We start from the raw sequence: 26,283 nt of genomic DNA, 5'->3' as shown, positions 1-26,283 counted from the left end.
GCAGAAAGTCAATTTGCCTTAGAAAAGTAATTTCACAACTCAGATAATGGCTTCAAATCCATTTTTCGACATTTTAGCACTCCCCTTCAAAACGCAATTTTAGAAGATGGAAGCTGAAAAGCAGGGACTTGCGTGAGCTCCCCGCCAGGTCCCTCCAAAAAACTATAAAAAATGGCTCTGAACAAATTGTAGAACTACAGAACCCACAAAATAGCAGAGGGAAGCAGGGATCTAGCCCAGGACAGCCTGGATGGTTGCTGGATGAGGTCTATTGCAGACGGAGCAGAGGGGAGTGGAGCTCAGCGTGGGCGGCAGCAGGACCAACCAGACCAGCAGCAGGCTGGAACAGGCCCTAGCGCCCTGAATCAGTGAGCTGTGGCAGTTACCAGACTTCTTCACCCACAAACACCAAAGACAACAGAGAAGGTTAGTGAGAAAAGCTGCGGGGCACAGAGTTCGCTCTTTGGCCACTGCCCCAGGGGCAGCGGGGGAGATGCAGCTACAGAACCACAGCTGCAGTTACTTCTGCATTCAATATCTCCATTAGGGGTCTTTGAGCATCAAGAGAGACCAATGACCATTAATTTATTATTAGCTACCCTAATTAACAAACTGACTACTAATTACCCAGAAACTCTGAGTCTCTCCAGATTTTCATTCCTCACAATATGTTTAATTAGATAGCAATATGCTGCTTTGTTTAAATGTCTCACAAAAGAATACCTACTCATATTAAGAGAACTCACATATTACACATTAGTTTATTTCCATCTAAAACATTTTGCTATCAGTAGACAAAGACACAAAATTCTTCACTCGAAGAAGTCCCTTCCCAGTTTGCTGCCTATGTCCTCTATTATCAGCCAAAATAATTTCAAAAGAGATGTCACATATCATTTCCTTTTTACTCCAAATATAAATGTTTTTGACTCTTCTCCCCTTGATACTAACAATGCCCTTTGTACAACTGTATCAAGTCTTTACCCAAAGCTCCCTTGGCATCTTCACAACCTTTCTAGAAAGTTTTGCTTTCCTTCTGCAAAATTCTGAGAAACAAGTCTAATAGTAGGAGAATCTCTCTCTCTCTGTATCTGTCTGTCTCTCACTCACACACACACACACACACACGCTCTCTCTCTCTCAAGAGAACTACAAGCCTTCTAAACTTTTATTTACAAATTTATCATAGAAAAAAATCATTTTTATTTTTCATTCAATAACTTTCCTCTATTAGCAAGGTCACCAAATAAATGTGACAAAACCAGTTCCTCGCACCACCCCTCTCTCAATAATGAACAAATGAAGCATTTGCTAAACGCAAATTATATGCAGAGCAATGTCCTAATGCTGGGGAAACAGATAGAAAAGTAAGAAAAGTTCATTTTCTAATGGGAGAGACAATACATATGGAAGGTTTTAGTCAAAAGTCATTTGGAAAAGGTCCCCTGGTCCTTAGGGTACAGCAGCGAAGTAGATAGTAATGCCTCTTCTTTCTATCACTCCCACTGATAAAATTATATCAGTTTCTGGTGTTTTAACATCTGACAATGTCAAGGATTTTCATGGTAAAAACTTTCTTTCGGAAGCCTTCAAAAGATGTGCCTACTGCATCTACAGGAGAAGTTGCCAGTTTGTACCTCCACAGAGGTTGCTACCCAGAGTGACAGCTGCATATATAAGCTGGGCTGAAAGGAGCAAAAAGCACTGCTACTGCCAAGGCTCTTGGGTCAGGGCCCTGGCTGTCTCCATGGAGGGAGTCAAAGATGGGGGGTCAAGGTGGTGGTGGTGGTGGTTTGACTTGCTGTAACAACAATGCTGCTTGCAGCTCCTATGGAGGTGTAAGGCCAAGAACACCAGAAAACAGGAAGTCTGCTAGCACAGATTCTTTGATTTGCTTTTCTAAAAAAAAGCAACTTTAAGGGATTAACGATCTCACTTTACTCAAACATACATATATCATTCACTTAGCTCGGGAAAAAGTCAGCACCCTGAACTTCAGAGGAAACACAAACAAAAATTGCAAGCAGAAATTGTATAAACAGAGCAAATAACACAAATCAGCAGACAAGGCTTCTGTATGTCCATAGCAATACATACATAGTAACCAGAGAGAGAAGCACCAACATTTGGGTTTTCGGATCCCCAGTCTCATCTGGCCAAACTACACCAACACTCCTCCAATGAGTGAGCCCTCAAAGCAAAATGCTAACCTCTGAGTACATATTATACATGCTTCTTCAGGGTCAGAGGGTGTCACAACCATGTGACTCAAACTCATGTGAATTAGGCTTTCTTGTGACTTAAGCAGGTCATCAAAGACTCTTCATTCAATCAAAGACTCAATCAAAGGCACTCCATTGCCCTAGTGCTGAGAAGCACTCCAAAAGAAAAAACAGCACAAAGTCCCCCTTTGCTTGCCATTTCACTTGCCTGGCTCATTCCACCTCCTGCCTCTCCCTCAGGGTGCCTTGCTACTTCAGCTAGGCTAGCTTTGCCTGTCTTATGTGTATAAGCTGGTGGGGATGGCTGGCCCCTTCTTCACAAAACACAACTCCCTGGATGATGACTGTGATGGCTAGGCTAGCAGTACCTTTGGTCTGGAAGGTGCCTCTACTCCCAAGATTCTCGTACCTATATGCATTTTGGTGGCAGTTGGTCAGCAGTAGTCAGTAATAATTTAATAAGATTTAATAAAATGATATCCAATATTACAATATACTATGATAATAGTTATGGTTTTGAAAACTCTGGGGGAAAGATAATTTAACTAGAACACATGCAAACTTGATGAATAAAAGCTTCATATAAGGTTGCATTTAGAAAGGTTATTTGCTGAATTAACAACTGTGTTTATGTATAAGCTGTAACCATACTTTGTTGATTTAATTTCAAAAAATTCTATAAAATAAAAAATCCTGTATAATAGGATTATAACATTAGTTTCCTTGTAGGAATCCATCTATAAGGAGGATACAGTTTTGATATTTATGCTTTGTGGTATTGGAGGGTTACAGAAGACTGGACAAGTTTTATGAAAATTTGTACTGTTGTTTCAGATCTGTATTATGGTGTGTATATGTTATGGGCAAATAGGTTGTTTTGTTTCCTGAAAGGTCTATAAGTCTAAAGATTGTAGGAAAAATGGCAACATGAGAAAAAAGATGATTAGCAAACCAAGGAGGATTAGGGGAAGGGAGGAAAGGAGGTAAAAATGGGCATGAGGAAGATACAACACTATTTTGTGTTAGCAGGTGAAAGAGAAATAAGTTTAAGGGGAGCAGAAATGAAAGCTGGGTAGAAAAAAAAAATCTTAATTGAAATCTATACTCAAGGTGAGACTTCTCTATTCTCCATCTCTACACTTCTGCTCTTTTTAACATCCAGGGATATTAACTATGCTCCAAAACTACAATTGTCTACAAATAGAAAACATAATATTTACTGCACACAAGAAAAATTTTAAAGTATAATCAGTTCTGCTATAATGTGTTTCAAAAAATGTGAACCTGTTCCAATCCTATTGACTTTGAACATAACACAAATTTCAAGTTTGCTTTTGTACAACTGCTTCAACGAGAAACAGCAAGAATGAAGAAAACAGCATCGCCTCACAATAACATGTAAGTTGCAACCCTTCCAATACCTATTTCCACAAGCAAACTTTAGGTCTTTTTCAAGGTAAATTACCATAATTATCATATATCTTCTGGTACACAAGAAGCTGTAAGGGGAGAAGAACTTCAGTTATATCCCCAGTCCTACTCCCTTCCTCCATGGTCTCCAAGGGAACTATTGCTTTGCCCAACCTTCTACTGTAGCCTGGGTCACAGGCAAAAGAGCAGCCAAAGGTCATACAGCAGCTGCTATTTGTTGTAATATTTATGTATTTCTTTCTTTTTTTCTTTCTAACAAATATTGATATTTTTCTGTTTCTTACATCCCCATAGTTCTCCCAAGTATTTTGCCCTTTCCCTCTCCCAGAGTCATCCCATATACAAAATACTATTTTTTGCAGAGGGGAAAAAGTGTGGGAAAAAAATCAGAACTGAAATGATATATTAATAAGGTCCAAATATGCAATGTATAACACCTGTGGACCTCCCACCTCCACAAAAAAGAAGGTTGGGAGTGTCTCCTCATCTCTCCAATCTGAGTCCTATTTGATCTTTATAATTGTGCTACATTTACTTTTGATTATTTTTGGTGTGTCACTGTGCTCTCCATGTCTATTGTAGTTACTGTGTATATTGTTTTCTTGGCTCTGCTTACTTCACTATGCATCAGTTTATTTAGATCTTTCCATGCATCTCTATTCATCACAAGCATCATTCCTCACAGCACAGTAACATTCCATTACATTCATGTACCATAATTTTTTTTAGTCATTCCACAACTGATGGGCATCAACCTTGTTTCTATTTGTAGCTATCACAAAAAGTGCTGTTATAAGTATTTTGGAATGTATAGGGACTAGTTTCTTATCAATGGCTCACTTGGGTACAAGCCTCTTAACAGAGTCTCTGGGCATTTTAGTCCAGGGGTGGGGAACCTGTGGCCCTCTGACTATATCCAAACTTCATAAAACAAATCCCCTTAATAAAAGGATCTGTTCTGTAACACTTGGACTCAGTTAAAAGGCCACACTCAAGGACCTAGAACAGGCCTGCACAACCTGCTGCCCACAGGCTGCTTGCAACCCGACAAAGGATTTCGGAAAACATCCGATACATTTTTCATGAGCTGTCTGAAATCCTTTGGTGGGCTGTAAGCAGCCCATGGGCAGCAGGTTGTGCAGGCCTGACCTAAAAGGCCACATGTGGCCTTGAGGTTGCAGGTTCCCCACCCCTGTTTTGGTCTCATTATTTGCTTAATTGTAAAATGCTTTCCAAGACAGTCATAGCATTTCAGAGTCCCACCAACAATGTATTAGTGTGCCCATCCTTCCACAACCCCTCTAACATTGCTGCTATTTTTATCATTTTTGCTACTTTGCAAAGTGTAAGGTAAAACTTCAGGGTTGTTTTGATTTGCATTTCTCTTATTATTAGTGATCTCAAGTATTTTTTCTTTTCCTTTTTTTTTTTTTTGGAGGGGGGAAGGCAAGGCAATTGGGGTTATGTGACTTGCCCAAGGTCACACAGCTAGTAAGTATGTCAAGTGTCTGAGGCCACATTTGAACTCAGGTCCTCCTGACTCCAGGGTCAGTACTCTACTCACTGCGCCACCTTGCTGCCCCTCAAGTATTTTTTCATGTAGTTGTGAATACTTTGCACATCTTTTAAGAACTGTTTGTTCATATCCTTGACCACTGACTGGAAAATGGCTGTCATGCGCACGTACGTGTGTGTGTGTGTGTGTGTGTGTGTGTGTGTGTGTGTGTGTGTATTTTAGGTACCAAACTCTTACCAGAGAAATCTGATACAAAGATTTTTTCCCCCATTTAAGATTTTCCCTTCTTATCCTAGGTACATCAATGTTGTCTGTGTAGAAGCTTTTCAGTTTCAAGTTCTCTCTTTTGCTTATAAACACAGTATTAGTATTTATGTATTTCTTGACCATTTAACACATATAAAATCATGCTCCTGTTTTTATTAGGTTCCAGTCCTTTTCTTACGTGTTACTGACAAAGTTTTCAAGCACTATGCCCCAACCACATTTTCCCTATAAGTTCTATGATTTCTTATTGTGAGACTTTTCATAACTCAGCACTTTGTGGGATGCATATGTCGTGTTACAACACATATACTATGACTGCCTATGCATACATATTTTCCCCACCCCATCCCTTATACTGTGACAGCAGATCTTTATTTAAAGGAAGCAACGGCCATGGCTCCATCAAGTTCATTATTAAGACAATTCTATCCTATGCACATTGTAGCAACATCAAATGAAACTGGACAAAACCAAAAACGATGACAAAAAAATCTTTTTAATATACTGTACCTTTTTGTTGTTTTCAGAAGTTGGGCTGAGAATTGTTAGTTCTGGCCTACTTGGTTTAGGCTTTGGGGATTCACAAGAATTAATGAAATTCATGATGAAAGGTTCCAAATGCTGGCCCTTCTGCAGTGACATAGAGGTTGATAAAAAGAAATAGTAAGAGACAGAAACAAAGTAATTCACTATGCTATTGTTAGTCACAAAAATATTTAGAAATAATGGCCACTCACCTCTTTCATTAGTTTTCCTGGAACAGATTTTATAATTTTCCCTGAAATTTAAAAACATAACATGACATCTTAAATCATACCTCGGTTACTCATGTGAACAGCCTGAAATGATAATTTCATTTATCAAATAAAGTCATTGTTTCATTTTATCATTTACTCTCAACAGAAATTTACATTGTGAAGCAATAAATTATTTCTAAAGCTGTAGGAACTGGGTTTTTTTTCTTAGCCACAGTAATTAATAAATCAATGCATTCAAGCAGAAGACAATCTAAAAAGAAAATTGGGAAATATTACAAACTTTAAACGCAACTTATTCTATCATTTTATTTTAGGGGCAGTTAGGTGGCAAAGTGGTTAAGGGCCTAGAATCAGAAAGACCTCAGCTCAAATTTGACCTCATGCACTTGTGAGATGTGTGACCTTTGGGCAAGTCATTTAACATCTGTTTGCTTCAGTTTCCTCAAGTGAAAAACTACTTTGTTTTTTATAAGAATAGCAGCTACCTCCCATTATTTCTCTCACAACCACTATACACATATCCTTTACCTCCCAGTTGTATGCTGGGACACTGAGTAACTTGAGTGCTTTATGAAGTAAGCATTTGGTTCTGCTTTAATAAGCACTCAAGGTATGGTCAAGTTAATATTTTTCATTCTTGCAAGGACCTACATAATTTTAAACATCACTCCTTCCCTCTCAACAGATGACCTTTTTTTTTTCCTTCTGTACTTGAATAATCTTTAATATTTGTACTTGATTTTGTAGAAAGTCCCCACCTTAGAAGAGGTCCTCTCCTGCTTCTACTTACATTCGTCCGATCTCTTCTCCCTAATCTCATTTATTTCACTTAGTGAAATCAGACTTAAGTCCCTATACTCTGATTTTGAGGACTGAATCTTCTGCAAATGTGTATTTTCCAGACAATCAATGAATACTAGCTAGCTATATGGTTCTTAAGACTAAACATCTCTTCAAATAGGTAGTTTTCAAACAGACATAATGCTTAAAATTCTGCCTTTGGTCAATATTATGTCAACACTACCTTTGATGGAACTTTTCAATTAAATAAGTAAACTGCTTTCTTTTGTACATCAAAATGATACTACTACTACTACTACCACCACCACCACCACCACCACCACCACCACCACCACCACCACCACCACCACCACCTCACATAATGCTTTAAGGTTTGCAAAACACATTCTTTACTATAATGCTGTCAGGAAGGGGAATACAAATTTAACTGGCACATTTTGTAGATAAGGAAACTAAGACTCAGCGATAAATGACTTGCCTATTGTCACACAGCTAGCATATGTTAGATCTGGGATTGAATTAAGTTCTCCTTAATACAAATCCAGCATTCTTTGTAATATAGCATGTATTATTCCTCAATCCATTTCCCCTTCCTTTTCTAACCTATTTCTACCTTCTGAAATCCTATTCATATTTATGAATCAGCTCAAATACTGTAATTTCCACAAGCCTGTACCTAATCATCAAACTCATAAATTTTGAAAACGTTCCCTTTTTTGAAAACTTTCTGTACCTGTATATACCATGCATAAGGTACTTAACATATACTACCTTATACAATAGTACACATATCTTAGGTCCATAAGTTGGTAAGATCCTATAAGATAAGACATTTTATATTCCTTTGTTATCTTGAAAATCACTTACACATGGAAGACAAACAATAAATATTTGATGAATAAATGAATGAAATAAAAGTGGTACTCATTTTTTTTAACTTTTGGCTCTTTTTTCCAAAGAAAAGAGAACCACAGAAAGCATGGGAATTTAAAGACAATGAATTGGAGGTTTAAAGAAAAGAGGAGTGTTGAGGAGTGATTCTGAGGTCATGAGGAGTGAAATCGAGGTTATATTTTAAAGTTCAGGGTGCTACAAGAAAGGGATAAATTCTGAAAGGTTTTTTTCCCCTCCCTTTAAAAACTAAACCACTCATGCAAAAGGGTTACTAAATCAATTTTCTAACTTCATACTAAATTTAAAAGTTTTAAATGAGGCAGCAAGCATAACTTTTACCAATGGGATTTCACACATAGTATTTTAAGTGGAAGTTTTACAATGCTACACTTGTGATGTGTCTTAGGACACATGTAGGCCCTGCTCAAATGGTTCCAACTATTACTTTCAATTAAAACAATCTGCTCCAGTTTATAGACACTCCCACATGATTCGAAAACAATACAGCTGGGTTTTTTTATGGCACTGTGTAGAAGGCTACAGTAGAGCATTTCAATTAAAAGCTGTAGTTGAAATAATGTAAACACTGTCTAAATCTGGCCTCCAAATATTCAAATGCCAAAGTATTTTTTTTTAAATCATGTTTCCAGTCATTCACTGGCCTGAGTTGAAACAAAAAGTTTATTTAGGGCTTGCCACTGGTAACTCAGTCAACTTCCCAAAAATAAAGGAAATTTAGACCTTATTCATTTTTTTGATTTCATCTTTAAAAAAGACCTTTTTAAAATAGGGCAACCTACACACCACAGAATAAATACTATGCAAGTGTTTTTATAACAATTATCCATTAAAGATATACTGAAACTTGGGGCAGCTAGGTGGCACAGGGAGTAGAGCACTAGCCCTGGAGTCAGGAGAACCCGAGTTCAAATCCGACCTCAGACACTGGACACAAGTACTAGCTGTATGACCTTGGAAAAGTCACAAAACAAACAAACAAAAAAAAAAGATATACTGAAACTCAAGACTGAAGTTTTATTTATGCAAATTTTTTTCTGAAAGTTCTAAGTCATTAATGGAAAAGCAAAACCAAGTATAAATATTGATTTAAAGTAGGAAAGATTTTCTAGAAAGAGTATCGCATGACCACTCTATATCAATGTGTTTATAGTCAATGAAGAATTTATTTAAATAAAATCCATTTACAGTAATATGTCCAAGTAACAAGATGCCACTAAGAATATAAATCTGAGCCAAGAAAAAAATGTCTGTTTATACAAAGTGTAATTTAATTTACTATAAACTATACCAAATGTCATTAGGTTTTACAACACAAGAATTCATTAAAATTCAAAATGAAGAATTAAACAATTTGACAATTAAACTAGTCTAAAAATCTGAGTCTTGGCACTCCCCAAAGTTGACAAGTCCAGGCTTTATTAGGCTGAATAGTGTAAAATTCCAAAGAATGAAGGCATTTGTGGCCAATTATTTATCATTAACTATATGTCCATAGGTGAAAGGCTCTGAAAATATTACTTCTTCAACTCTTTTACATTCAAATTTAGAAACAATGAGGACACAAGACCATAAATGATCTGAATTTTCATAAGAGTTGCTATGGACAGACTGCTGATGTAATCAGAACCCAAATGACACACAGCTTGAAATCCTTACGTTTGGTACTAATCCTAAATTTGGTACTGCACCTGGAAGTATACAGACCCCTTACAGAAATTCTAAGGCATAGGAATAATATGCACTACGCAGTTTTGAAGATAACTAGAATCTAAATTTAAATATATTTGTCCAAGTTAAATGGTTAAATTATTACTATTACTAAAACTGACATACCTTGCTTTGAAGGTTTATAAGGTACTTTCCCCATAACTCCCTGAAGTAAGAAGTAACTGTACTACTGGTACCATTTTATTGACGAGAAAAATGAGATTGAGGTTACATGACTTGCCCACCTTCAGAAATAATAAGCATCTGAGGCAGCGTTTGCATCCAAGACTCTCCTGGTTTGAAGATAAGCACTCTTTCTACTACATCAATATCATCTCTTCTAAAATCTGAAAGTACTTCATAAACTAATCTATTTTAATCCTGAGATATAATTATTTTTAATTGACTTACCAAGATTTACATCAGGCAGTATCTTATCCAGAAACTGTGTCTCGCCACCATTCGGAGAGAGGAAATCTGCCAGAAGTTGGCTATTACTCAACTCTGGATGTTGCAGAAGTTTCTTGAATTAACCAAAAAGAGGAAATAACTTTAGCTATTACATTAACTAATCAAACATTTATAAATGAGTTCTTAAAAACTATAGAAAAATTTCAGAATGGCACAGGCTATTTAAGAAATGGCAGTTTGTTTCAGTGCCATGGGAAAGCCAGTAGGACACCATGATAAAAGTTCCAATCCTATTCTATTGTACTACTAACTCATAATGAGCCCGGGAAGGGGTCTGCTTCCAGTGTTACCTAGAAGATGGGAATGACAAGAGCACTTTATCTTTCTGGATCATTTGAGGAAAAATCAAAGTAGCTATAAAAGGCTTCATAAAAACAAAATGCTACAGAAACGTCAGGTGGTGATCACCTGCAGGAAACAGATCATCAACAAGATAACAGATCAACTGAGAACATTTTCGTAAAAATAAAAGCCAGTTATTTCAAACGTAACAATGTCAAACAGTTTTGCCTAGAATTTGTTTGGGAACCACAGGGAGGAGAGAGACTAGACCAGGGTTTTCACTGGTTTAGGGAATGTCTAAGTAAAGAAACTCTGCCTGCAAATGCAAGTCAGTATCTTCTCTGAAATTTACAATTTGAGACTGGTACTTTAAGCACAGAGAGATTAAGTGATGTGCTCAAGATCACACAGCTGGCATGTGTCAGAGGTAGAATTTAGGGCTTCTTGGCTTCCAGATCAATTCTTCATTAAATCCGCTGCTTTTTGAGAACTATGTACCATTTAAATTTTTTAAAAGTATATATGGAATTTTTTTAAAGTAGATATGAAAAAAAGTTCAATATGCAACCAAATATTTATAAGAAAATATTTAAACAATAGGCTAAAATAGAAATCTCAATCATGGACTCCTTTGGCAGGGATCAGATAGATCCCTTCTCAGAATCGTGTTTTTAAATCTATAAAATGCAGAGTATTACAAAGGAAACCAATTACACTGAAACAGCAATGTATTTTTTTCCCATCCAAGTTCACAGACAAGGACATGGACCCCAGGCTAAGAAACCCTGAGCTAGAGAACCAGAACTAATAAGTGAAATCAGATACATGGGTTTCAAAGTACAAAATATAATTTTTAAAAAGCTATTTAGTTCCATAGACATTTATTTATAAAAATAGTTACATGAGTTATGAGATTACATGGATTAGAAAAGAATTCTATAAGGACAGCATTTAATTTTCAACATAACACTGGAAACATAAAAGAAAGGAGTATGATGTTGTTTTTCAGTCACTGTTCAGTCATGTCCAACTCTTTGTGACCCCATTTGGGCTTTCCTGCCACAAATACTAGAGTGGTTTGCCATTTCCTTCTCTAGCTCATTTTATAGAATAAAGAACTGAGGCAAACAAGTTTAAGTAACTTGCCCGGGGTCACCCAGCTACTAGTCTGAGGCCAGATCTGAACTCAGAAAGGAAAGTTTTCCTGATTCCAAGCCCAGTGCTCTATGCACTGTGCCACCTAACTGCCTAGAACAAAGTATAAGAAGCACTAGATGAAAGAACAAAGTTTTCACAAATGTAGATATTCCACTAAAGAGTTCTATTCAGATCTCAAATTTTAAGAAACATGAGAAGTAATTTCCTGGCACTGCCAACCTCCTAGATTCTTCCAAATACAGTGAGAGAAGACCCATTAAAAGGGATCAGGTACCAATAGTCAATGATAACCTACAGCTCGTCAACCATAAACCAAAAATGTTAGAGTCTAACCTATACCAGAATAAGAATCATTTCTATAATATGCCCAGCAAGTGATTATCTAAATCTTTACCTGAATACTTTTAGTGGGGGGAAAATTACTAACACCCTAACTACTTTTGTATAGCCCTTACCTCAGCTCCTCAGCCATAAAATGAGCTGGAGCAGGAAATGGTAAACCACTTCAGTATCTTTGCCAAGAAAATCCGAAACAGTGTCACGAAGAGTTGGACACAATTGAAAGGAATGAACAAAAACAACAGAGAGGGATTTTCACATCTCTGTGAGCAAGGAAGGTTTAGGAGAGTGTATCTTGATTTTAGCGAAACCTGTGATAAAGCCTCTCCCGCTATTTCTATAGACAAAATGATCTCTCTACAACAGAACAATTAAATGGTGGACCTGGATGAATGGCTGGACCCAAACAGTAGCTATTTAAAGGACTGGCAACTGGAAAGGCTCTAGAAATGTGCTTACTGGACCTGTCCTTGCCCCAGTGGTAACATTTAACATAGAATCATCTACCAAGAGCTGAAACGCACTTTAGAGGTAATCTCATTCAACCACCTCACTTTAGAAATGAGGAAGCTGCAGTGTCAAGTGAGTAGAACCAGAAATATAATTTATACAATAACAGCAATATTGTAAAGATAAATAATTTACAAAGACTTAGGAACTCTGATCTATGACAACCATGACTAACAATGACTAGCCATGATTCCAGAAGACCAATAACAAAGCATGCTACCCATCTTCCAATAGAGAGGTGATGAATTCAGAGGGCAGACTGAGACTTTTTTTGGTACACGGTCAATGCGGGAATTTTTTTTTCTTTGCTTGACTACACATGTAACAGGAAGGCTTTGCTTTTCTTGCTTTCTCAGTTTGGGGTAGGGAGGAGCATGTGAGGAAGGAAATGTAAAACTGAAAATGAAATCAAATTTAATTTTGAAAAAATGTTTTCTGACTTGAAATAAATGTTATATGTCAGTCAAAAGAGCCAATGCAATCTTAGGTTGAATAATGTAAATGTAAATCAGTTTTCATCGTAAGAGATGGGATAGTCCCGTAGTACATTATATACTGTGCCTTGGTCACAACTCAAGTATTGTACTTAGTTCTGGACACTATGTTTTAGGAAGGACATTGATAAGCTCAAAAGCATCAAAAGGAAAGCAACCAAAATGCTGGCAGGCCTCCAGATCATGGATCAACTGAAGGAACTGGGGATGTTTAGAACAGAAAAGATAAGACTTAGGGGGAATATGACAACCGTTTTCAAGTTTGTCAAGAACTGTAATATGGAAATAACATAAGATTTGTTCAACTTGGCCTCAGAGGACAAAATTAGGATCAAGACCTAAAAGTTTCAGCACCTCTAGTCAAGTACCTTGGCAAAAAAGGAAGTAAGATCTGGCGAGACCTCTTCTTCAAGAAGCCATACTAGCTCTCTGGGACTATTTACCTTTTTTTTTTTAGACATTTAATTACTATCACTTTAATCATGTGGTCTAGAATGTCTCCATAAGTTGAACTCAACTTAACTGGCCTATAATTTGCAGACAACATTATTTACTCCCTCCCCCTTTTTTGAGGGGGAGGGGAATCAGGATATTTATCCTTCTCTACCATTCTCTTTTAAAATCTTTAAAAATCACTGACAACAGCCTAACAATCATAGAAACCAGTTCTTTAAGGACGATAGGATGCAGTTTGTCTGTACTTTGTAACTTGAAACTCATCAAGGGATACTTGCTTACTTACTGTCTTTTGACCTAAGAACACAGATCTAGAATTAGAAGACCTGGGCACAAATCCTGCCTCTGATACCTGTGTGACCTCAGGCAAATCACCTAGCTTATGTGGGCCTCAGGTTCCTCCTTGTCTGTAAAATGAAAGGGTTGGATTAGATGGCCTCTAAAGTTCCTCCCACGTCTAAATCTATGATCCTTTGACTTATCTTTAGGGTCAACTCCCCATTAGGCTTTTCTGCTCTACCTTTTCCAGTCCATGGATCACTTTCCTTGGCAGAGAAAAAAGAAACTAGAGTTGAATAGTTCTGTCTTCTCTTTGTTGTCCACTACCATTATTGTTTCCACCTAAAGCAGCAGTCCTACTGCTTCTTTGATTCTCCAATTTTTCCCTTAAGGTAGTTAAACATTTCCTAAAATTCCTGTTTTTTGTTTCTTTAGCAACACTAATCAAACTCAGCTCATTCTGACCTTTAACAATCCTGCCAATATACCGACAGGGCCCTATCATGTTTCTGTATTCATTCTCTGCTTCTTTCCTTGGGTTCAGCATTCATAAATACATGCATATACATATATGTGCGTGTGTGTGTGTGTGTGTGTTTTTAAATCTATACCGGTTAATATATTCACATCGATCTCTGTAGATCACCTTCCTTTTTCATGTCATTGGAATTTTTCTCTATATTTATTCAGAATTTCATTTCTGAAAAGTTTCCCTCTTTCCTGGTCTGACTTCCTCTGGAGGATTTTAGGCCATGGGAGTACACCTATCCATTTCTTTTCTTTTCTTTCTTCTTTTTTTTTTAGGCAATCTGAATTAAGTGACTTGCCCAGGGTCAAACAGCTAGTAAGTGTTTGTGGCCAGATTTGAACTTAGGTCCTTCCTGAGTCCATGGCTGGTAGCTCTAACCACTGTGCCATCTACTGCCCATTTTTTTTAAAAACAACACTTGAAAATCTGACCCCCCTAAATTTAGGATACAGGTCATACTATCCCTGGCTTTCTTTCCCTTTTGTAACACAAATTTTAAAATGACATAGTGACTCCTAAAGTTCCTATCGTTTCTTTTTCGACAACAATTCATTCTTGTTGTCCTAAATCAGACCCAGAATCATAGTTTGCCTTCTCCTTTCCTCTACCTTCTATATCATAAACAAGGAAACAAAGGAAACGCTCAGAAAACAGATCACAAAGCTGGAAAAAAGGCATGTTATTGCAGTAATGCGGAAGAAGGAAGGGCACTTCGATCAATTGAATATCTACTTGAACTCTGTCACTGCCTAAAGCAGAGGTAATAACTTTTTGGCTTGCCTAATAATAATTTCACCTTCAAAATGTAAAAGAAGCAAATAATAGGAAACAATATTTTAGACATGATTAAGTAGGCAGTACAAGTACTATCCACATTTTATAAATGAAGAAACTAACGTTCAGAGATAAACCAAATTGACCAAAGTCACTGAGATTATGAGTATTAGAGGCTGGATTTGAATTCAGATCTGACTGTATGGAAACCAGCTAATGGAAAGAAAAATAGGTACAACATATGAAGAAGACAAGAGCAAAAAAGACTGCAATAAAACCCATGCCTTCAGAGGTCTAGAAAAATGCTCTAAGTAGGGGTAATAAAAAGAAGCAGCTTCTTCATTTGTAAAATGAGACAGACAGACTAGAGAGATAGCCACTGAAGTCCCTTTCAATTGTAAGTCTTTGATCTGATGAATTACCAACTGCAATGCAGGAAGCCAAAGCTGACCTCTTCCTTATCATCACAGCTAACATTTATATAGCACCTATTATGTACCAGGTACTGGGCGCTTTACAAATATCTCATATGATCCTCACAACAACCTGAGACATAGGTGCTATTATTTACCCATTTTACAGCTGAGGAAATTGGGGCAGACAGAGGTTAAGTGACTTGCCCAGTCACATACATCTGGTGCCTGAGGCCAGATATGATTTCGATATGCATCACTGAGACTTGATGGGATGGAAATTGTGACTGGAATATAACTATGTAAAAGTTTACAAAAAAAAGTGCCAGGAGTATCACTATACATTGAGAACACTCTCACATGAGGAATAAAGGACCTGGAGAGGAGATATTTGGCAGAGGGCATTTAAATAAGAATCAGTGTGAGGACAGACAGAAGCAAGCCATATCCCTGAAGTAAACTACATACACCTGACCAGAAAGAAACAAATAAGTCACATGCCTGGCAGAGAGGAATGATACAGAAATCTGCTGACGCTCTCTCTCACTAAAGCAGAGAAGGTTGTAGAAGTTTTTTTGTGTTTTGTTTTGCTTTGTTTTAACTTGGCTTATTGATAATTGTATTCTTCAGAGGTGAGAGGCACCATGGTGCAGTGGGTAGAGGGCCAACCCTGAGGGAATGAAGACTTATTACATAAGTCTTGCCTTTGTCCCATATTAGATGTGTGATCATGGAAAAATCATTTAATCCCTCAGTGCCCCCCAGACAACCCTCTAAAACTGAGCAACAGATCTTCTGGTTTACATCCATTGCTATGGTAGGTGATTCTCCACAGTGGTGAAATCACAGGTTTAGACAACCTTCCTTTATTCCTGCCCCATGTGCTTTCCCTCCACAAAAGGTTGAGGAAATAACAAAGGAAGGGGTTGAAATGGATCTGATCCTAACCGACAAGGCTGAAGTAGAAATGATAGGAATCTCTAAAGGAAGTATCTTAGATAAAATTAGATCTAGCCTAAGACATACCATAGAGTTTTGGGAAAGAAGTTTAAAGGAATTCAAAAAAATGATGAATAGGAAAGATTACAGCCTAAAACAAAGTTGAGGAAACTGATCCAAGAGAGATAAATGGGAAATTCAAGAATGAAATCTTAATGATACAAATGAAGAATCCAATGAGGAAGAAAAGGGGAAACTGTTTAAAGAGAATTCAACTTAGAGGACTAAAAAAAGAAGCACAGAAGATAAAGGCAAGAGCTTATATTGGGAGATGCAGCACAGTCCTTTAAGAATACAAGGAGGGCAGCTAAGTGGTGCAGTGAGTGGAGCACTGGCCCTGGAGTCAGGAGCACCTGAATTCAAATCCAGCCTCAGATACTTGACACAATTCCTAGCTGTGTGACCTTGACCAAGTCACTTAATCCCAATTGCCCTGCCTTCCCCCCTACAAAAAAAAAAAAAGAATAATACTAGGAGCACTTAAGTTCCAAAAGGATTGCAGCTAGAAATAAATGTTAAAGACAAAAACAAGGAAGGGCCTTTAAGCTGTGCTAGGTCAAAGGGACTATCGAATAAGCGCCATCACTTGAGATGGAGGACTGTCAAGTTTATAAAAAATGTATCGGTATTTTTTTTAAAAGGAACAAGTGATACCAGACAAAACTCATTTATTTTTCTGACTGGTTTACCAGATCAGGGAATACTTTAGACACAGTATACCTAAATTTCAGCAAACCATAGGACAAAATGTCTTATGACAGCTTGTGAACAAGATGGAAAGATACAGTAGTGTTAAATGGACTCAAAAACAGGTAGAATGTCCCAATGTTATAACTGGAAAATGATGAACATGGTATAAAGTGACCCAAGTCTGAATGCTGGCTCTGCTTTTATAATCTGTATGAACTCATTCAAGTCATTAAACCTTACTAGCTTCAGTTTCTTTATATATAAAAAAGGGACTAGACTAGAAGACCTTTAAGGCCTCTTTGTAGATCTAAATCTACAGTCCTAAGAAATCAATGTAAAAGAAGGACTTGGGAGGAATACTCCAGAAACTGATCTATTCTTGACTCCTTGTCATTTCACATTTTTATCAATCACTCATAAGCAGCTTAACCATCAATGACATGCTTAAAAAATTAGCTTGTAACAAACAAACAAAAAACTAGAAAAGACAGCTAATAAACTCAATGACAAGTCAGGACCACACCAAATCTTTGTAGGCTAGAACAATAAATCAAAATTTAATGAGATAAAATTTAACAGAGATTGATATAAAAATCTTATACATTAGTTCCATCCCCACCCCTCCCCAAAATCAATCCCACAATTATAGTTTAGGGGAGGTTGACATCACTGATTCAAAGAAGATGGAGGGCGGGGAGGAGTAGGACTAACAAGCTTAACATTAGTCCAAAATATGACATGGCTGTTAAAAGAACAAACACAATCTTAGACTGCATTAAGAGGGGCATGTTTTTCCCATCAGGAGTAAAGAATGATACTTCCATACTCAGCTGTGGTCAGACCACATCTGGAGTACTGGACTCAGTTCTACATTATCACACTCCTCAAAGCAGCTAGTCCAAACCTTCTTTTCTCACACCCCTCTACCCAACTCCCTTCTCAGCAGAGGGCCTTCACTGAAAAAAAAGAGACCATGATTAACAGCTCCCTCCCTTGGTCCTCCTGAATTCTATTTTTCAAATCACTTCATGTTATCTTCCTTTGCTTCAATCTCAAAAAATGGGCTACTTCTTCCTAGTTCTCTTTGCCAATGTCAAGCTTTCTTTTGTGCTCTTAATTCCATCCTGTTCAATCCTTCCTTTTCAATTGGCTCCTTCACTGCTATCTTTAAATATGCCCAAAACCTTTAAAAACAACAATCTTCTTCCTTCACTCTACCATCTCCTCAAGCTACTGTCTTATTTCTCATACCTTTCACAGTCAAACTCCTAGAAAAAGCTATCTATGCTCACTGCCTCCACTTTCTCATTCCCTTGCAATCTGGCTTCCATCCCTATCACTTCAGTGAAACTGCTCTCTACAAAGTCAGTAATGATCAATCTTTCTATTGCTAAATCCAATGGATCTCATGGATTTTTTTCAGTTCTCCTACTTCTTGATGTCTCTGCAGTGTCTAACACTGCTGACCATCCCCTCCTCTGAACAGGAGACATAGTGAGAAGTGGCAAGGCAGTAGAATCTCTCTACTCATACCACAACCATCCCGTGACTGTCTGGATAGTCTTCCTTACTGCCACACCTCAACACTCCTAATTCTCTTTAAGACGAAGCTCAATCACTATTTCCTTTGGATCTTTCTTGTTCCCACCCACTCCCCCAATTATCATCATACATCTTTTGAAACCATGCAACCTGACTTGTCTGTGAGCGCATTGTTTTACTCCTAGTAGAATATAACTTCTTGAGGATAAGGACTGCTTCACTTTCGCAGATGAACCCCCAACACCTAGCACAGCTACTTGCACAGAGTACTCAGATTAAATGATTTATAAATGCTTGCCAATTAACTACTTTAAAGATATTGACAAGCTAAAATATATTCAGAGGAAATCAAATCAACATGGTGGGTGGACCTGGAATCACACATACTACAAGATTTAGGTAAATGACCTGGGGATATTTAGACTGAAGAAGGGAAGACAGAAGAAGAAAATCACAGCTATCCTCAAGTCTCTGAGAGGCTCTCATGTGAAAGAAGGCTTAGGCTCGTACCAGGATTACAAGAATGCAGAATCAGGAGCTATGCCAGACATTGTACAGAGGAAGATTTTAGCTTAATAGAAGGAAATACTTCCTTACAACTAGAGCTTTTTAAAAGTATAATGGACCACCAGAAGATAGTGAGATCACCATCTTCAAAAGGTAGCTGGATCATCACTTCTTAATATCAAACTACAACAAAACTACTCCTATGCTCTCTGCCTTACTTACTCCATTAGACATTAGGCTTCCGAGGGGATACTTATGTCTTCACCATTTATCAGAATACAAATATTTCATTAATGTACGCTTTCTTCTAGTTGCTCAAATGTATTTACCTTTCTACATTTCTGTTGCCTGTATTTGCATTTTTAAATATCTACTAATCTCAGGTTTTTAATCAGCAATACTAGAAGTCCTCTGTTACATTAAAGATCCACTTTTTCCTCTACAAAATTATACTTAGCCAAGAAAGGATTTGTTTTTGGTTGTAAACATTAAACTTTTGCTTTCAAAAATATAACACTCCAAGTTAGAAATAAGCCCAAGGTCCTTCTTCATGCCCTCTTAGCTGTGTCACCTGAGGCAAGTCATTTCATTTCTCTGGGTCTCAATTTCTTTACCAATAAAACAAGAGATCTGGACTAGATGATTTCTCTAAGTTCCCTCTCACATGTGAAATTACAGAATTATATGATAAGAATTTCTTTAAGAATGTTCTCTTTTCCTCCCTCTCCCTGCCTTTAGAAACTTATGCATCCAATGATTGAGGTATGTCTGATCAAATTTTGGCACATATAAATAATGGATTATCATATTACCTTAAAAAATGACAAATGTGGGAGGGGAGGGGGGCAGAGCCAAGATGGTGGCTGAAAAGCAGGGACTTGCATCAGCTCCTCACCAGGTCCCTCCAAAAACCTATAAAAAATGGCTCTGAACAAATTCTAGAACGGCAGAACCCACAAAATAGCAGAGGGAAGCAGGCAGGGCTCCAGCCCAGAACAGCCTGGATGGCTGACGGGTAAGGTCTATCGCGCGCAGAGCTGGGAGCAGGGCGGAGCAGAGCCCAGCGTGGGCAGTGGCAGCACCTACCAGACCAGGAGCTGGGCGGAACAGGACCTAGAATCCTGTATCAGTGAGCTGTGGCAGTTACCAGACTTCTCAACCCACAAACACCAAAGACAACAGAGAAAGTTAGTGGGAAAAGCTGCAGGGAGTGAAAGGAGTTCATGGTTCAGCCACGGCCTCAAGGGCAGCAGAGGAGTTGCAACTACAGAACTACAGCTGCAGTTGTTTCCAGCCCCAGGCCCACTTGGTGGGAGGAATTAAGTGGCAGATCACAGCAGGAGTGCAGAGCCTGCTGAAGATCTGAGTTGTGGTCCAGGTTGGTGGTTCTTGGGGGAGGAGGGGCACTGGTGTGGCAGAGCTGACTGTATAGAAATAGCTCTGAAAACAACAGCGCATCCCCTCAAGCTTGGAACAAAGTACTCTCTACTCTACAATCAGTCATACCCCAACAAAAAACTCAAGAGTCAAGTAAGTTGGCTGGGAACATGGCCAGGCAGTGAAAATGGACTCAGATTCAGACTTAGACTTTGGAATCTTTCTTTGGTGACAAAGACGACCAAAGCATACAGTCACAAGAAGTCAACAAAGTCAAAGAGCCTACATCAAAAGCCTCCAAGAAAAATATGAACTGATCTCAGGCCACGGAAGAGCTCAAAAAGGATTTGGAAAAGCAAGTTAGAGAAGTAGAGGAAAAATTGGGAAGAGAAATGAGAAGGATGTGAGAAAACCATGAAAAACAAGTCAATGACTTGCTAAAGGAGACCCAAAAAAATACTGAAGAAAACAACACCTTAAAAAATGGACTAACTCAAATGGCAAAGGAGCTCCAAAAAGCCAATGAGGAGAATAATGCCTCAAAAGGCAGAATTAGCCAAATGGAAAAGGAGGTCCAAAAGACCACTGAAGAAAATACTACCTTAAAAATTAGATTGGAGCAAGTGGAAGCTAGTGACTTGATGAGAAATCAAAATATTATCAAACAGAACCAAAGGAATGAAAAAATGGAAGACGATGTGAAATATCTCATTGGAAAAACCACTGACCTGGAAAATAGATCCAGGAGAGATAATTTAAAAATTACTGTACTACCCTACAGCCATGATCAAAAAAAGAGCCTAGATATCATCTTTCAAGAAATTATCAAGGAGAACTGCCCTGATATTCTACAGCCACAGGGCAAAGTAGAAATTTAAAGAATCCACCAATTGGCTCCTGAAAAGATCCCAAAAAGAAAACTCCTAGGAATATCATCACCAAATTCCAGAGCTCCCAGATCAAGGAGAAAATACTGCAAGCAGCCAGAAAGAAACAATTTGAGTATTGTGGAAACACAATCAGAATAACACAAGATCTAGCAGCTTCTACATTAAGGGACAGAAGGGCTTGGAATATGATATTCTGGAGGTCAGTGGAGCTAGGATTAAAACCAAGAATCACCTACCCAGCAAAACTGAGTATCATGCTCCAAGGCAAAATATGGACTTTCAATAAAATAGAGGACTTTCAAGCTTTCTTGGTGAAAAGACCAAAGCTGAATAGAAAATTTGACTTTCAAACACAAGAATCAAGAGAAGCATGATAAGGTAAACAAGAAAGAGAAATCGCAAAGGACTTACTAAAGTGCTGTTTACATTCCTACATGGAAAGATGATGTGTATGATTCATGAGATCTCAGTATGAGGGTAGCTGAAGGGAAAAAAAAAAATATATATATATATATATACACACACACATACATACATACATATATGTATGTATATATGTGTATATAGATAGAGGGCACAGGGTGAGTTGAATATGAAGGGATGATATCTAAAAAAATGAAATCAAATTAAGGGATGAAAGAGGAATATACTGAAAGAGGGAGAAAGGGAGAGATAGAATGGGGTAAATTATCTCACATAAAAGTGGCAAGAAAAAGCAGTTCTGTTGGGAGGGAAGAGGGGGTAGGTGAGGGGGAATAAGTGAATCTCGCTCTCATTAGATTTGACCTGAGGAGGGAATACCATACACACTCAACTGGGTATCTTACCCCACAGAAAAGAAGGAGGAAGGAGATAAAAAAGGGGGGATGATAGAAAGGAGGGCAGATACGGGGAGGAGGTAATTAAAAGCAAACACTTTTGAAAAGGGACAGGGTCAAGGGAGAAAATTGGATAAAGGGGGATTGGATAGGACGGAGCAAAATATAGTTAGTCTTTCACAACATGAGTATTGTGGAAGGGTTTTACATAATGATACACGTGTAGCCCATGCTGAATTGCTTGACTTCTTAGGGAGGGTGAGTGGGGAGGGAAGAGGGGAGAGAATTTTGAACTTAAAGTTTTAAAAACAGATGTTCAAAAAAAAAAAAAGGTTTTTGCATGCAACTAGGAAATAAAATACAGGGGCAATGGGGCATAAACCTCTCTCTTGCCCTACAAGAAAGTAAGGGAAAAGGGGATGGGAGGGGAGTTGGGTGAAAGAAGAGAGGGCTGACTGGGGAATGGGGCAACCAGAATATATGCCACCTTGGAGTGGGCGGGAGGGTAGAAATGGGGAGAAAATTTGTAATTCAAACGCTTGTGAAAATCAATGCTGAAAACTAAATATATTAAATAAATATTTTTAAAAAGATGCTAAAAAAATGAGAAATGTGAAAAATAAAAGAAATATGGGAAGACTGTCACAAAGTAACAATGAAGTGACACGGCATAAAAAATTTTGAACCCCAAACACTTGGAATACAATTACATAAACAAGGATAGCAGCAACAACGCATGAAAGATTGATTTATAAAAATAAAAAGTTAAGAAGGGAATATGAAAACAGGCAAAATAATTTTTAACATATCAAAACTAATTAAGTTTTTAAAAAATAAAAATCAATAAATTCTTGGTTAACTGTTAATCTTTGTTCATTACTATGCTGACAACACATAAACAAATTATTCTATTTATTTTTAATTCTTAGGAAAATATAGATGATGATGATGACATACCTGCAGATATTCCTGAAACTCTTCCCTCTTTGACTTTAAAAATTCATAGTTTTTAGGGCCAATGATCCTCTTGGAAGGAAGCTGAGCATCAGGAAATGTACCTGAAATTAGCATTTATTAAGGATTTTTATCACCATTTTATATTTTTCCAAATATCTGACTATAGAAAGTATATATATAAAATAACACTTCACATTTATGAATCGTATTTCTTCAAAGATGTTGAAGAAAATTCAACTTCTACGTAACTATTAAGTATTTTGTCTGTTTTTTACAAGATTAGTCAACAAACATTATTAAGCATCTAACTGTGTCAGCCACTGGGGATGCAAAGACAAAAATGAAATAGCTCCTGAGAGACTACATATACATAAATAAATCTATACAAAATAAATATCTACTGGAGGTGTGGAGTGGGGTGTCACTGGCAGCTGGGAGATTAGGAAGGTAGTGCTTAAACAGAACTTGGCAAAAAGCAGTCCTGCCTTTTCCTGTGAGAAAAGGGTGAAGACAGCAATAGTGACAGAAGGTATCTAAGTAATATGAGATGTTGGAGGGAAGGGAGCAGAGGGAGCTTTCAGCAAATGGTCTCAATTTTGCAAGATTCTCCAATAAGGGTGGGCGAGGGAGAAGGAGAAGGCACGGGAGGTTTAAGGAGAGATGAAAATGTTTGGAAAAGCTGCTGTGGTAAGTGAGATAGTCAGTTGATGAGGTGTAAAAGGAGTGGCTACAGTTGTATCAATATCATACTGAGCATATGTGTCGCCTTGTGAATGTCTGGTTGCTTAGGCAGAAAATGCTTTGGATGGAGATTCAAGAAACAGAGTGGTAAGTAGGGAGAATATATTTCCCCTCACCAGGGCAATCCCTAGGAGAAAATGGGAATGTTACCCTGTAATACGAGTCTATCTCTAGGGACTGCTGGTTTGAAAGCAGGTTAGAGGGAATAAGCCAAACCCAGAGAATGAGTGCAACATTGACATACTCTGAGCAAGGGGAGACAAACAAAGAGATATCTGGTATAACACAGGCATGAAAGATAATCCCTGAAAAGACAAGGAGATAGGAGAAGAAATGTGATGATTAGCAAAGGGCCAGTTTAGTTAGACTATAAAGCAGAAAATAATCAACAAGTATTTACTAAGTACCTATTATGTGCCAGGCACTGGAAACAGAGTAGTGAATATTAAGGCTAGAAAGGTAAGTCATGGATAGGTTCTGAAGGGTTTTAAAAGCCAGATGAGCTTACATTTGATCCTATAGGCAAAAGCACACCACTGGAGTTTAATGAAAAGTGGAGTGAATGGTCGAATCTCTGCTTATGGAAAATCACTTTGGCAGCTGCAGGAAAGCTGGGTAAGAGATGAGTGAAACTGAGGTCTTGATATCCTTTGAGCTATCTTTACAAATTCTCAGTCAAGTGCTTTGAAAACATCAAAGGAGGGGGAGAACTCCTTCAGTTGAGACTATCTAGAAAGGTGATGGCACTTGAGCTAAGCCTCAAAGAAAGGAATCTGAATGGCAGAGATCCTTCAGAGAGTACCTTCACCCACAGGGAACCGAGCAAAGAGGTAGAAGACAGAATGTTGAAAGCTCAACCCAATTCACTACCATAGACTTTCAATCTCCTTCCCTTTGAAGATTTTTCCTAATTCTTATATGAACTTTAAAAGAAAAAGTGTTTTTCTTTGCCAGTTTCTCCCTAAGTCCACTTGTTACTACCACACCCAAAAGGTACATCCAACAATATAATCCAAATATATAATTTGTTTCAATATAAATATTCAAAAGCCATTTAAGAGCTAAATCAAATATTTCTAGCTGTATCTGTCAAAATGCTCACTGAAAATAATATATATGTATAATATATATTATTAAATAACATTATTAAATAACTATATATGTACATATATATATACACACACACACGTATCTATATGTAGTAATATATAGTTTATATATATGTTTTATATATAGTTTGACAACAGTATCTTATTTTTTTCTTCTTTAATATAAGGCAGAGTTATGTTAAGTCATAAATCTCACACCCCCAAATTATCATGATACCTATAGGAATAAAGACCTTGAAATGAAAAAAAGGAAAACATACCATGAAATTCTGTTAGTTTTGATTCAAGAACATAGAATTCAAGGTATCTTCTGTAGACAGACCAATGTTCAGGTTCATGACCGACTGAAAAGTATACAAACATCAAATAAGAAAACAATTTTCTGCTTCTTGAAAAGGTATAAAATAAAAGCAGTGGTTTTAAGACAACAAATATATCAAGGAAAAAGCAGTCCAAATCCTTGACAAAGTTATTTTTTACCTTAATATTGATATACCTTCAACTATAATTGAATTTAAAATAATTTAGACACTGATGTAACTAATCAATCAATTCATGAGTTTTATATTATAAATATATATATATATATATATATATTTTCTATTATAAAACTACAACAGTGGAAAGGACTTTAAGGAATTATATAATTTAGATTTTAAAATGCAGCTCTCTAAGGGGATGATACATTTAGAGATTTTGTAAGTTTAATGGCTCTTGAGATATTTAGAATCATATAATACTGTAGCAAATTAGAATCTCTGAGGTCATAACATCCAACCACCTCTCTTCAGAAATAAAGAAACCGTGGCCCATTCAAATTAAGTAAACTCGCATACGGTGAGTTAATGGCAGGACATGACTTTTGATACCCAATCTAAAGTGCTTTTTCAGTTCACAAAATTTTCTCTCAAGGCCCTTTGTTATAGTAAAAATATACTATATGCTATACTTATATAGATTTGGATTTAAGTCAAAAAATGTTTGCCCAAACGAAATGACTGCCTTGAATATAAAGTATCAGTAGTCTGGGGCAGGGGGGTCACTAGGTAGCAGACGACCTATAATCAGCAGTTCAAATCCTACCTTAGAAGCATACTATCTGCATGACCCCAGGCAAATCAGTTAACCTCTGTGTTCCTCAATTTCCTCATCTATAAAATGGGGATAATAACAGCACCAACCTCCCAGTCCTCCCAGGTAGTTGAGATTATAAAATGAGATGATATTTGAAAAGTGTTCTGCAAACTTTAAAATGTTATATAAAGGCTAGCTATTATTATTGTTGTTCCCAAAACAGTTATGCATGAGCTCTAAGATATTTAGTTTAGGTT

The 26,283-nt window shown here is 37.4% G+C and overlaps 1 protein-coding gene across 5 annotated transcripts in view; it reads right to left on the bottom strand.

Moving 5' to 3' along the window:
• SNX14 (sorting nexin 14) overlaps positions 1-26,283 on the bottom strand; it is a 111,859-nt gene that overhangs the window by 21,957 nt on the left and 63,619 nt on the right. For all 5 annotated transcript variants that reach the window (XM_036766474.1, XM_036766476.1, XM_036766475.1 and 2 more), the window contains 5 exons: positions 25,213-25,296; positions 23,103-23,203; positions 10,029-10,140; positions 6,174-6,214; positions 5,947-6,066 (listed from right to left, as the gene is read on the bottom strand). In XM_036766474.1, coding sequence (XP_036622369.1) covers positions 5,947-6,066; positions 6,174-6,214; positions 10,029-10,140; positions 23,103-23,203; positions 25,213-25,296 — 458 coding nt within the window. The remainder of the gene's footprint in view (positions 1-5,946; positions 6,067-6,173; positions 6,215-10,028; positions 10,141-23,102; positions 23,204-25,212; positions 25,297-26,283) is intronic.

This window comes from Trichosurus vulpecula, chromosome 7 (assembly GCF_011100635.1).
Source record: "Trichosurus vulpecula isolate mTriVul1 chromosome 7, mTriVul1.pri, whole genome shotgun sequence".
In the NCBI taxonomy this organism is placed as follows: domain Eukaryota; kingdom Metazoa; phylum Chordata; class Mammalia; order Diprotodontia; family Phalangeridae; genus Trichosurus; species Trichosurus vulpecula.
The sequence above is the reverse complement of the archived record's forward strand: the minus strand, read 5'-3'. Positions and strand labels throughout refer to the sequence as shown.